At 36.3% G+C, this 13,906-nt stretch overlaps 1 protein-coding gene and 1 non-coding gene across 2 annotated transcripts in view; both read right to left on the bottom strand.

Annotated features, from left to right (window-relative positions):
- The window catches only part of LOC132173671 (glucose-6-phosphate isomerase, cytosolic 1), a 19,227-nt gene extending 5,719 nt beyond the window's left edge, over positions 1 to 13,508 (bottom strand). Inside the window, exons 1-18 of the mRNA XM_059585235.1 lie at positions 13,423 to 13,508; positions 12,669 to 12,756; positions 12,478 to 12,554; positions 12,230 to 12,311; positions 12,104 to 12,151; positions 11,839 to 11,994; positions 11,664 to 11,760; positions 11,475 to 11,517; positions 11,001 to 11,068; positions 10,771 to 10,855; positions 10,537 to 10,585; positions 9,632 to 9,704; positions 9,496 to 9,556; positions 8,958 to 9,024; positions 8,685 to 8,741; positions 8,518 to 8,571; positions 8,301 to 8,429; positions 7,230 to 7,293 (exon numbers count right to left, since the gene is read on the bottom strand). Coding sequence (XP_059441218.1) covers positions 7,230 to 7,293; positions 8,301 to 8,429; positions 8,518 to 8,571; positions 8,685 to 8,741; positions 8,958 to 9,024; positions 9,496 to 9,556; positions 9,632 to 9,704; positions 10,537 to 10,585; positions 10,771 to 10,855; positions 11,001 to 11,068; positions 11,475 to 11,517; positions 11,664 to 11,760; positions 11,839 to 11,994; positions 12,104 to 12,151; positions 12,230 to 12,311; positions 12,478 to 12,554; positions 12,669 to 12,719 — 1,261 coding nt within the window. The 5' untranslated portion in view covers positions 12,720 to 12,756; positions 13,423 to 13,508. The remainder of the gene's footprint in view (positions 1 to 7,229; positions 7,294 to 8,300; positions 8,430 to 8,517; positions 8,572 to 8,684; positions 8,742 to 8,957; positions 9,025 to 9,495; positions 9,557 to 9,631; positions 9,705 to 10,536; positions 10,586 to 10,770; positions 10,856 to 11,000; positions 11,069 to 11,474; positions 11,518 to 11,663; positions 11,761 to 11,838; positions 11,995 to 12,103; positions 12,152 to 12,229; positions 12,312 to 12,477; positions 12,555 to 12,668; positions 12,757 to 13,422) is intronic.
- Positions 13,509 to 13,613: 105 nt separating this feature from the next.
- TRNAE-UUC (transfer RNA glutamic acid (anticodon UUC)) lies at positions 13,614 to 13,685 on the bottom strand. Its single transcript has one exon. It is a non-coding gene; the product is annotated as a tRNA-Glu (tRNA).
- Between the last annotated feature and the right edge of the window lie 221 nt (positions 13,686 to 13,906).

Here is a 13,906-nt window from a genome sequence, read left to right as displayed (position 1 = left end):
TTCACCTCTTCTTGCTCTGCAAATGGAGATAAAGGACACATTTTAGTAGTGTGATCTAAATGGGAACATATAGCACATACCTGGATTGGTGTGTCCTTTTGAAGAGGTGAGATTTTCTGAGCAGTCATGGCTTTGACAATCATGTCTAACTTCTTTTCCACAGCAGCCATCTGATTTGGAGATCCCTCATTGAAGTTCACTTCATACATGCCTTTGCTCTTTAATCCTCGGCTTCCTTTAGAGTAGAATTGTTGGGAATGCTCACTTAATGTTTCAAAAAGCTCCATTGCTTCCTCACTACTCTTTTCCATAAGTGCTCTTCCACAAGTTGAATCAACCATCCCTTTGTTAGTATCATCTAAACCTTATAAGTGCTAGAATATTCATATTTTCAGCCCTTAACTTGCATGTTTTAATCTTTTAGTTTTGGTTAATTAGGCCATTTTACTTCCTTTTTTTATTTTCTTTGTTTTATAGGCTTTTGGAAAGTTTAAGGCCCAATACTCGTTATATAGGTCAATTAGAAAGTTTAAGGGAGCCGAACATTGCACAGCCTACACAAAAAAAATGAAAATAAAAAATATATATATATATATAAAAAAAAAAATGCATGTCTTGATCTAAGCCTTTGGTGTTTTCATTTGTGTAAATTCTTATGAATTTTGAGGTACACCAAACTTTGAGAAAAATTGAAGCCTCTTAACTTTGTGTTAGACTCACTTTGCACATTTGGAGCTTGTGTTGTCTCAAATTTCCACCTTTGAGTTGAATGATTTGTGGTTGGCTTGATGATTTGATTGTGGTGTTTACTTTGTTAAACCTGCTCATGATATGAGAACCATATGTTTGTATGAAAATTGTGTTTGTCAATGACGTAGTGCTAAAAATGTTTGTGGGTATCATTTCTATTAAACCCTCACGAGACTTCACTCGTCCTCGAGGGATGCCTAGGGGTTTAAAAGGCTTGTTGCATACACTAAATGCAATCGTACATCCCACGAAAGATGGATTTATCTTTTGTTTTCTGTTTTTCCATTCTTTTTTTAGTTTTATATTGCTAAGGGACTAGCAATATGTAAGTTTGGGGGTGTGATAAGTGCTAAAATATTCATATTTTCAGCCCCTAACTTGCATGTTTTAATCCTTTAGTTTTGGTTAATTAGGCCATTTTACTTCCTTTTTGTATTTTCTTTGTTTTATAGGCTTTTGGAAGAAAATAAAGTGTTTCTGGAAAAATTCCAAGCTTAAAGGGCAAATTGGGAAGATCTAGAAGATATGGTTAAGCTTAACCAATCATGGTTAAAGTTTAACCAAATAAAGGAAAGGATTAATTCGGAATTTCTCAATTTGAAGTCAAATCGGATTGGATGCAAAATTGGATTCTGAATACGTCTTGGTATTTTGGCCATAACTTTCAGTTCACATATCCGATTGAGGTGATTCAAGCGGCATTGGAAAGATAACTCCAACGTATACAATTCATTGTGAAATAGAACTTTCCCAATTCGGAGCGACGCAAGGCCAAAATCACGCCGCAAGATAGGACCGTAATTCTGGGCGAATCCTATTCCGATTTGGGCTTAGGTTTTCTTTAACCTAATTGGGCTTGGACTTAATTCTCCGAAATTCCTAGGATTACTAGGGCTTCTAGGACTCTCCTAAGCCCTATAAATAGACCTCTAAGCCTCACAATTGAGGGATATCAGACGAAGATGCGCCGGAGGTGCCGTTCTTGGTCGCTTTCCGTGTTTTCTGGGTTTTTGTAGCTTGGAACTCGAATTCTTTTGTAAGTTTTTAATTTTAATGAAGTAATTTAGTTTCTTTATGATTTCTTTTGTCATGAGAGGCTAATTCTTCAACTAAGGTTGAAGATGAAGCCTCACCATGGATTAGTTTTATATTTTTATGTTTCGTTCGTACAAATCCGTCGTTTAATGTAATGTATGTTCGTTTCAGTTCAATTGTGTGACAAAATTGTGATTGATTGTTGTTTATAAATCATGAAAATGTTGGATATTCGTTGTGTTTCATCCAACGGATACATCAAATGATTTGATTGAGACTTATATCCATTGTGATTTACGGATACAATGGATGATTTGATCTCAATTGGATATTCGTTGTGATTTGTAATAGAGATGGATTCATCGAATGATTCAATTGGTTTATAAAAAAACAATAGAACATATATAGGGTTTAATTGTTTGTCAGATGCATGAATGAAAACATAAGAATGTATGCTTTGATTTGGTGAGGTGAATTCTAAAACCTTAGTCGTTTATCTTTTGATTATTTTTATTTTATTTAGTTTATGTTAATTTATTTTCAAAGTCAAAATCATTCGGAACTAGGTTAAGATATAATTGATTTAGATAGAAATTAAATTTCACAAACACAATTCCCTGTGGATCGACCTCGCACTTGCACACACATTATATTGCACACGACTCGTGCGCTTGCGAGTACAATTAAATTTGTACATCAAATTTTGGCGCCGTTGCCGGGGATTTGTTTGTTTGTGAAAATTGATTTTTGTTTAAATTGATTTTATTTTTCTACTAGTTATTTTCTTTTTACAGTTTGTTGCCTTTTATTTTTATTTTTTTTATTTGTTTCTGTTTATAGTTACTAATAAAAATAAAAAAATAAAAAACAGAAAAAGTTGTTTGGTTTTGTTGTTTCGGTTGCAGCTCTGCCGAAGGAACTAGTCCCTGCCAAAGCGCTTGATCGCACATCACCTACACTCGAGCGCATTCAAGCCTAACGCAGCAAGCATCCCGCGTGCCTGCGCTCGACACTTCCGCAGGTGCGCGTGAGCGCACACCCCACGCCCATGTACGCTCGATCGCACATCACTTGCGCTCGAGTGCACCTTTGCAGACTACACCAAAACGGGCCAGCACCTTGAATTTTGCCAAACTTATGTTTGGTCCGTTTTGTGAGTTTTTGTTTTGATTTTTTGTTTTTAATTTTTGGTATTTTTGTTTATTTTATTTTTTTTTTAAAAAAAAAAAACCAAAAAAATCCAAAAAAAAAATTTGGTTAATGTTTCATGTGGAAGTGTGCTTTGTTTAAAGAGTGAGGATAAGCATGAATTTTCCTTTAGGTAATTTTAATGCTACCCTTAGTTGTAGGCCACCCGTTTTTTCCAACCATCCTCATCATTTTCACCCACATGGACCATGTTCATACTGCTCTAACCCTTATCATAGTTCAGGTAATTGTCCATCTTGGAGACAATTTTCCAATTTTTCACATGAGCAGATGAACACCAATTTCTCCAGTTTGGGGTCTGAATCAAATTTCAATTGCTACACCCTCGATTGGAGCAACCATTCTAATTTCTCGTGGCAAGCTAATGCTACGGGAAATTATGCTCCCAAATTTGATGAACTGCACCATCCTGAATATCCGCAGTTCGACAACCAATCCTCTACCCCTTCACCCTGCAATTATCCTCCACAAGATTTATCACTGGAAAACACCCTCAAAGAGTTCATACAGTCTAATGGCCAAACCTTGCAAGAGCTTAAAAATGCCACCATGGTCAACTCCCAAGCCATAAATGAAGTGAAGAATGCAGCCATGGCCAACACTCAAGCAATTGAAAAGTTGGATGAACAGCTTGGTTATTTAGTTGCTGAACTCACTAGAATAGAGGAAGAAGAGCTTCAAAGTCAGTTGATGGCTGAAAGGCACTACATGATTGATGAGGATGATTTTAGCAATCCTTATCATGAGCATGTCAAAGCCACCACCCCAACTAGGAGAGAGAAAATTGTTGAGGAGACTGTTGATGAGACAAGTCTAGAGGACCCATTGGGAAAGTGCTTTGCTCAATTTGGATGTGACCTAGACCTTGACAAGTTACTTGAGCAAGCTGATGCCTTATTGGACTCCACTCCTAAGATGCGAATTGAAAATGGGGAAACCACTGAGATATCATTCCCTAACTCACCCTCATTAGCAGCTAAGCCTTTCATTGTGGGTAACCATGAGGAGAAAGAAAAAGAGGAGCAGGTTGATCACATTGAGCCCCCATCAACTCCAAATCTGTCCAGTGATAAGGGAGTGAGTACTGAAGCTCACTCCTTCATCAAAATCCCTCTTGAGACAATTCATGAACCCCAACCTTCAGTTCTTCAATGTCTCAAAGAGCCGTCTCATGCTAAAATTCTCAAGGATCTATGCACACAAGGTCACAAATCTAGGAACCATGTTCCTAAGAAGATCTTTCGAAGCAAGCAACTAGGCTACCTGAGACGGCAAAACATCCTTCCAGATGGATATCAAATTCTTAAGAAGAAAGGATGGAAGAGATTGGTTGGACACCCAAATGATCGAGGAAAGTGTGGTATTCTTTCTTTCTTTTTATTTTCAGCACTTTATTTTGATTTCTTTTCCTTTTTGTCATTTCATTTTGTGTCATTTTCTTTTTATTTCTATCAGCAATTAATCTTTTGATATTTGTTTCTATGAGAAAATATTGCTGCTAGATTTTGACAGGTGTTTTGGTGTTCAAGTCTGGGGGACGCCCTGGCCTTTGCACACTCGAGTTTCCGCATCCTACGGTATTGTGTCTCTTGCTACATTGGGGACAATGTGTCATTTAAGTTTGGGGTGTGGACAAACACATTGTCTTTTTGTTTGTTTGTGTCTTTTTGTTTGTTTTTATCTGTTTGTTTTGTTTAAAAAAAAAAAAAATTGTGCTATGTTATTGATTAAGCAAGGATAAAACCTATTCTGTGGTTTGCATGTCATTGGTCTGTTTAGCATTTTGAACACAGCATGTCAGTAGGAATCTGAGTCTTTTGACTCATTGTTGGATTAGAGAGATTTCACATGTTCGAGTTTATCACCACGAGCACACTAGCACAGAATCGGTGAAGTATAAGATTTGACTTGATTAGGGTATATTTTGAGATAGGTAGGATGAAGTGTGATGAAACCATGGCTTGAAAAAAAAAAAAAAAAAAAAAAAAATTCAAATCAGTTGGAGCTTCTCATTGAGTAACCGGACCTCATGCCTCACAAAGCATTGAGTGTTCGCGTAAAAAGATGAGAAACCTAACTTGGTTGGTTGTATGGCTAGTTTGGCTTCGTAGCCTAGTTGACTTGAGTAATTAAGCCCTTAGGGATGTTTCTACATCTAGTGCCCTAAAACCATTTGGTTTGGGAGTCTCTGGCCCAACACTCGTTACATGGGTCAATTAGAAAGCTTAAGGAAGCTAAGCATTGCACAGCCTATACAAAAAAAAAAAAAAAAAAAAAAAAAAAAAAATTAAGCCTTGGTTGTTTCATCTGAGCAAATTCCTATCACATCTAAAGTACACCCAAGTTTGAGAATAAATTGAAGCCTCCGGATTTTATGTTAGTCTCACATTGCACTTATTTGAACATGTGTTGTCTCAAATTTCCATCTTTGAGTTGAATGATTTGTGCTTATCTTGATGATGTGATTGTGGTGTTCATTATGATAAACCTACTCATGATGTTAAAAACCATGTGTTTGTGTGGAAGTCCTTGTTTATGAAATAACATAGTGCATAAATGTTTGTGGGTATCATTCCTGTTAAACCCTCACGAGACTTCACTCGTCCTCTAGGGATACCTAGGGGTTTAAAAGGCTTGTTGCATGCGCTAAATGCAATCGTATATCCCACGAAAGATGGATTTATCTTTTGTTTTCTGTTTTTCCATTCTTGTTTTTAGTTTTGTATTGCTAAGGGACTAGCAATATGTAAGTTTGGGGGTGTGATAAGTACTAAAATATTTATATTTTCAGCCCTTAACTTGCATGTTTTAATCCTTTGGTTTTGGTTAATTAGGACATTTTACTGCCTTTTTGTATTTTCTTTGTTTTATAGGCTTTTGGAAGAAAAGCAAGCATTTCTGGAAAAATTCCAAGCTTAAAGGGGCAAATTGGGAAGACCTAGAGGATATGGTTAAGCTTAACCAATCATGGTTAAAGTTTAATCAAATAAAGGAAAGGATTAATTCTGAATTTCTCAATTTGAAGTCAAATCGGATTGGATGCAAAATTGGATTCTGAATACGTCTCGGTATTTTGACCATAACTTTCATCTCAGATATCCGATTGAGGTGATTCAAGCGGCATTGGAAAGCTAACTCAAACTACTACAATTCATTGTGAAATAGAATTTTCCCAATTCGGAGCGCCGCAAGGCCAAAATCACGCCGCAAGATAGGACCGCAATTCTGGGCAAATCCTATTCCGATTTGGGCTTAGGTTTTCTTTAACCTAATTGGGCTTGGACTTAAATCTCCGAAATTCCTAGGATTACTAGGGCTTCTAGGACTCTCTTAAGCCCTATAAATAGACCTCTAAGCCTCACAATTGAGGGGGATCAGACGAAGACGCGCCGGGGGCGCCGTTCTTGGTCGCTTTCCGTGTTTTATGGGTTTTTGTAGCTTGGAACTAGAATTCTTTTGTAAGTTTTTAGTTTTAATGAAGTAATTTAGTTTCTTTATGATTTCTTTTGTCATGAGAGGCTAATTCTTCAACTAAAGTTGAAGATGAAGCCTCACCATTGATTAGTTTTATATTTTTATGTTTCGTTCGTACAAATCCGTCGTTTAATGTAATGTATGTTCGTTTCAGTTCAATTGTGTGACAAAATTGTGATTGATTGTTGTTTATAAATCGTGAAAATGTTGGATATTCGTTGTGTTTCATCCAACGGATACATCGAATGATTTGATTGAGACTTATATCCATTGTGATTTACGGATACAATGGATGATTTGATCTCAATTGGATATTCGTTGTGATTTGTAATAGAGATGGATTCATCGAATGATTCAATTGGTTTATAAAAAAAACAATAGAACATATATAGGGTTTAATTGTTTGTCGGATGCATGAATGAAAACATAAGAATGTATGCTTTGATTTGGTGAGGTGAATTCTAAAACCTTAGTCGTTTATCTTTTGATTATTTTTATTTTATTTAGTTTATGTTAGCTTATTTTCAAAATCAAAATCATTCGGAACTAGGTTAAGATATAATTGATTTAGATAGAAATTAAATTTCACAAACACAATTCCCTGTGGATCGACCTCGCACTTGCACACACACTATATTGCACACGACTCGTGCGCTTGCGAGTACAATTAAATTTGTACATCAACACTCAAACAAGCCATAAAAAAATAATAATAAAAAAATAAAAAAATAAAAAAATCCAACAAGATTGGTGTTAGATACCTTTAAGGTAAACAGGTTGCTGGCTCCTCACAATACCAATAAAATCACAAGGAATAACACGTCCCTGGAAGTTCCAAAAAAATCATTTAACAAATTTTGTAGGTTAAAGACAATGTAATTTGTAGTAAAGCTTAGTTATGTGAGACTCAGGAAATAAAAAATAGAGTCCAATATACAAATTACCATTTGCAAGACCTTACATGTTCACTCACATATGAGAAAAGTTAAATTCAAATCTCTAATACATTCTAAGCGCAGAAGTCGGTTCATTGTGTGAAAACAAGTGTGCAGTTAGATTAATACAGGTAGTACTCACATCTTTAAAAAAGAAATCATAAAAATAGCCAAGGATATTGAAAAATAATCTAGACAGCCATAACTAAGGCTGTCCAACGCATCTTTTTTTTCCCCTCTTTTTTGCACAATATCAAGTTATCGTCACATTTACATAGGGGGGCCTTTTTTTGCCTTCCTAATCCATCAGTGCCATATTTGAACAGAAATTGGCAACTTCGGCAGGTAACACAAACATTCGATGGTACAATAACAGGCACTAGTGAGTCCTGACATATTCCAGCTCTGTTTAATTGATGGAGATAACTGATTTGATGACTAACTTAAACAATCTAAAACAAGACCTGTTTCCCTAACTATTATGCAACCAATTACCAAAACAATATCAAATAATTAAAACTGCGCTTGTTTTTTCCTCATATTTATTTATCAATTTATGCATATTAAAAAATATGTTTCCTATCAGATCTAGTACTTCCCACAAATCAACCAAGAATCCACAGGACATCAACATAATCATCTCAGTCACAAAAAAGTTATATTTGTGTAGGAATGACGTAGATAAAATGATAAGCTTAGATCACTTGGAATTTAACCACTTTGCACTGGCCTTCAACTTGTAATCCCTCTATACTTAAAAAATAATTTCATAAGAGAAATAGAATAAAAAAATTCAAGGATTTATTTATTTATTTATTTTTATAAGTATTCAAGGATTTGATGTAAATGCTAATAACATGATTTTACCATCATTTTAAAAAGAAATGCCTAGATCACCTGGTGAATTAGCTGGTAAAAGCTATGCTGACCATTTGTTCCTGGCTCACCAAAGTCAATTTCACCAGCCTCAAAAGGTAGTGGCACACCATCAATTGATACACCCTTGCCATTACTTTCCATGCTAACCTGAATTGCTTAAACTAGAAATGTATAAGAACATTTGAAGAGCAGCTCCCACAAATAATATGCAAGCAGAATCCTGTCATATACATGCCTGTTGAATGTGTGGGGCAAACTTCTCAAGGGCTTGGGAATAAGGTAAAATGGCCTGGAGGAATACCAAAATTCTCAATGTTACCCAATAGCTAAGAAAGAGACAACATAGAAAATGCTATAAGTGGGAGTTGAAAATAAAGTCTGGGGCAGATGGTTAGTACTTACTCTTGCAGGATGTCCAAGAAATGAAACATTCCAAATGCTCAGCAAACCTAAAAGCACCTGAAGCACCAACACAATGTTATTGAACATGTCATCACTTATCCAATAGTGCAATATTGAATATAGCTTTTGGAAGGTCATCAGGATAATCTACTCCCCCCAAAAAGAGAAAAAATTGTAAATGCAGTGCACCCCAATAGATCTATCCTACGCTATATCCAGTGGGTGAGACAGAAGTATAACACTACTTAAAATCTGCAATATTAGGGCACTTACAGGTATATTTTCCTCATATGGTGCTTTGAAGAAATGTTGATCAATGAATGAGGCTCCCATTAAGAACCTTTAATTAAGAAAATATAATTTAAATCAAGCAAATGACAAAATTATGTCAAATCTTTTAAAGATAAATGTCAGAGCATTTAAAAGGTATAAATCATTGGGAATCAAAGCAAGCAGCAAATTTTAGCAACTAAAATGTGAAAAAAGTAATAAATTAACTTGTATAGTCTGTAGAAAGCACAAGAGGTTACGATTCATGATATATAAAATGCATGAACAAAGAAGCAAAATCTTATCAAATATTTTATAAAACAGCAGTAGGCATTGCACATTAGTTGGTACTCTTTAATAGGTTCTTTTGTTTGAGGAAAATACATGCCACTTCAAATGTTACAAAAAGAATGTAGGATAAGATTTTGCTTCTTTGCTCATGCATTTTACAAAAAGAAATGTTTCTATGTCACAAAATTAAGAAGTGCTTCCTATTGACGAAGTGCTAGCAAAAAATTTAAAGAAATTATAAGTTACGTACTTCTCAACAACTGAGAACCCGTATTGGAGAGATAATGGCAACACTCCAACAGCACTGCAAACTGCAGCAGCAATTAAATTACCAATTGACCAATAGATTAGCCATAAGTGCCTCCAAGGAAAGGCAAATAACTTACCACTATAGCGGCCACCAACCCAGTCCCAGAATGCAAACGCATTATTAGGATCAATGCCAAACTTCTCCACAAGCTGCATGAGAATCAAACAAAAATTAAGATGAGGTCAGCTATATTTATGGATTTTACAAAATCACATGCCTAGGGGAACAAAAGAAAATTTCAACCACATCCATATGCATAAGAAATGCTAAAAGGGAGGAAAATATATTGGCCAATCCCAATATGTTTGCTAAACATTTGATTTCATTAAGTTATAATGGGCAGATCTTTAAAACATTGTAAATTTTCAGACTGAATTGGTTTTCTAATTGTTGTAGGGCCTGTCCAAGCCATCCTCAATAAAGGTATGTGAATGTCCACCATTTACTAACCCATGAATCTATAAATATAATTATAGGCACATGCACATGCACCCACACACACACGCACACAAGTAAAGAAAAGCTGTAACATAGGGGACTTCACAAACGGGGTTCTTTTGCAGAATATATGTTTAGCATGACCAATGGAAAACAGATCATGCTAAACATATATTTTGCAAAAGAACCCCCTTTGTGAATTCCCCTATTTTACAGCTTTACATGTGTGTGTGTGTGCGCAAGTGTGTGGGTGTGCGTGCATGTTGTGTGTGCGGGTGCGTGTGTGGGTGCATGCGTGCGTGTGTGCCTATAAGTATATGTATAGATTCATGGGTTAGTAAATGGTGGACATTCACATACCTTTATTGAGGATGGCTCGGACAGGTCCCACAACACGCCCACCCACCCACACACATGCACACACAACCACAAAGGGGGTTCTTTTGCAGAATATATGTTTAGCATGACCAACGGAATATATAAAGATTGTGGTGAAGCAGATGCTTAATCACTCAAACAAGAGATGCAAGGATATGATGATACCGTAAGGTTAGTACTAACTGCCACCATATGCTTTGCAACAGCAGAATGCCTGAAAAAAAATAATTTCAATCATGTACCAGTCTCAAATTCATTCTTAAGCTTTCTTTTTGAATTATTTCCAGTATCTTCCAAGTTCCAAACTAATTCACATATATTATCAAATCTGGAACTTCAGAATCCCAAAACAACCACTACACCCATATCCTTGAAGTACTACTCTCATAGATCACTAACCCAAGAGCAGCTGAAATCCATTCCCTAAGAGTTCGCGCATTCAACATAGTTTCAGCTGTCGTAAAAGTCTTTGAAACCACCACAACTGCATATATCAAAGAAAAATAAAAGAGCTTAGGTTACACATAAATAGTGAAACATAGTGAGCTTAATGAGAACCCAAATAGCGCTTAGGTTACTCTTAAACGGAATTACTTAGGTAGATAAATAAACCAAATATTTTCATTTACCAAGGGTAGTTTCAGGGTTTAATCCCGTGATATTTCTAGCAACATCAATAGGATCGACATTTGCAAGACTGCAGGCAGATGAAAATAGAAGGTTAGCTTTATAATAGAAATAAAATAGTTCAACAGTATAGCATTTAACTATTCTACGTGGAATTCATAAACCTACCACCACAACAAACACATAGACACACGTCACGTTTTGCTTAAGTGGAAGAAAAAAATTCACCATTTTCATTCGTAAGTCCTGTGAAATACTTTTAAAATCCCTAGCAAGTGCATGCACAATTTCACTATAATCAGCCTTCTCAGACAAAACTAGGAATCTCTCTCTCTCTCTCTCTCTCTCACACACACACACACACACACACACACAACCACACAACTACACAACTAAGGCCTTTGAAAGAAGATTCATACGACCAGAATTTTTGTTCTTCATTACTCATGATATTATAGTGAAACATGAATACTTACAAACGAAGCTGGCGTCCCCTTGCAGATTCGATAGCCTCTGGATCTGTAAGATGCAAACACTAAACCATGAACATGTTGACTGTACAACAAGCTTTTTAAAGATTTCACAAGGAAAAGAACAAAACTATCTTCAAAAAGATAAGACTGCATAAGGGTGGTGCAGATTTATAAAGGAATATGACGTCCAACCTGTTTGAAGAGCAGTGTGCACAAATAGAGGACCTAAGAAGCTGCCACCAATACCAATAGCAACGACATCCTTAAGTGCTTTTCCTGTTGCTCCGACCTACCACAATTTCCCTCTTACTCCACAATTCACACATTTCATGTCCAAATTAGATACTAAATAACAGCAGTAGATTACCCAAGAACCATTGCGGACCCTCTCAGAAAACTCCTGGATCTTGTCCAAAACTTTCCAGACCTCTGGGACCACATTCTTCCCATCACTCTGAATAACAGCATCTCTTGAAGCACGAAGAGCTACATGGAGTACTGGCCTATTCTCTGTGATGTTTATCTGGAGTGCCACCAAAAAAAGATGCAAAAGTAAACAACTTTTCTTTAGGTTTTGGGGGGATTTGAGGGGGAAGAAGGCAAACTTGACCAAGGAAGATAATACAACTCACATGCTCCCCACTGTACATGCGTTCAATCTTTTCTTTGAGATGTGCGGCCTACATTAAGACAAGGATAACAGTGATTAAAAGACCATATAATCAATATCCCAGAAACTTAATGGCTCAGATGCACACCTCTGCCAACTTGAAGAGCTTATCCATGGTTTTAAGAGTGGCGCGCTGCCGCGAGTAGTCCAATAACACCTCATCAAACTCACTATAGAGGATATACACAGTAAATTGTTATTGACAGAATTGTAATTAACTTAATTACAATAATCCAATATTCATCTCTTTACTCCATGTTTCACCCTTTGCTCTTAACAATGAGATAACGATATTAAGATAATCATAGCATCTAAAAGTCCAATGGAGAATCATACACCATCATTGACTTGCATCGGTCTGCATCGCTCATCAAATCACGTAAATGAGTCTTCTTAATCTCCTCAACATGGGCCTACATAATAAAACATATCATACACAGATTTTATGATACATTCAGAATACACTTTGCCTGTATTGACTTGTCCCAAAAAAAAAAAAAAAAAAGCCCAAGTATCATGCCAGCTACCTTCAAGTCCTTCCAAGCCTCGGTGTCAGAGATTAGAGTGGGTGAAGCCATTTGAAATTACTATGTAAAAGCACTGAACAACCAAAACCTGTTCCAAACAGTGTTATTATAATTGAGTACATTAGGAACAGATGGGTGACAAAGAAAGCTATGGAAGAAAAAGAGTTACATAGACCATGCAATCCCACAAGGTTTAAAGGAGTCCTTATCTTCATAATTCATCGTTTTTCTTTGTCCAAAACAAGCTCAAGGCAATTCCACAGTTATTTCTTGAATCAAATTTTGCATATTCATCCTATACTTGTCACAAGATCATCCCTTATAGGTAGACCAAACCCCATTACCTCCTTTTGATTGTTGCAAAGACTGCAAATAGCAATCTATTTCGTTTTTTTCTTTTTTAGTTTCTGGGAAAAAAAGAACTCCTTTATGACACTGTGTGGTATACACCGTATACTGTTCAGTAGGGCGGCAAATCTGATTTAGTCAAACTCCGATAAACAAAATCGTTGAAATCAACGATATGAACTCCGCAAAAAATAAAATCAATTCAATAAAAAGCATTGCAGCTGATGATTACAAGTACAAGACAATTATACAATAATTAAACTTAGTTCCAAGAAAAACCGATCACCGATTTTGATGGTGGAGAACAAATAAAAAAGCAAGAAGCAATAAATCGAATCGGAGCAACGACAAGAAAAGGAGAAAAAGAATTGGAATTGAGAAGTGAGAGAGAGAGAGAGAGCGTTACCTGAGGGAGGAATGTCGCTAAGAGCGAGAGTTGCGCTTAGTTTATACGGTAGAAGTTGACACTTGATAGTGAGAAAAGAAGAGGATGTGGCGTATTGTAGGGTATATCCTTGTGATGCTGATGAGATGCGAACGTCGCCGTTTCAAAACACTTCTCACATTTGCTTTTCAAAAATGGAAAAAAAAAAAGTGTTCCGTTGCCGGGAATCGAACCCGGGTCTCCTGGGTGAAAGCCAGATATCCTAACCGCTGGACGACAACGGAATCCTTGTTCGATTGAGACTACAAATAAAATTTTTACTTTTATTATGTTAAATTCCAGAGATAAATCATAGTTTCTGACATTCTATCGCCGAAGTGAAGTGAAGGTGTTGGACTTGTCGGTATGTTATGAGGTGTTTGCACAAGTATGAATCAATAAAGCATGTTGAAAAATTATGATCAACAAATTCTTTGTCGTAAGGCTAGAGTTGCCTCTAAAGAAC

This window comes from Corylus avellana, chromosome ca3 (genome assembly GCF_901000735.1).
Source record: "Corylus avellana chromosome ca3, CavTom2PMs-1.0".
Taxonomy (NCBI): Eukaryota; Viridiplantae; Streptophyta; class Magnoliopsida; order Fagales; family Betulaceae; genus Corylus; species Corylus avellana.
The sequence above is the reverse complement of the archived record's forward strand: the minus strand, read 5'-3'. Positions and strand labels throughout refer to the sequence as shown.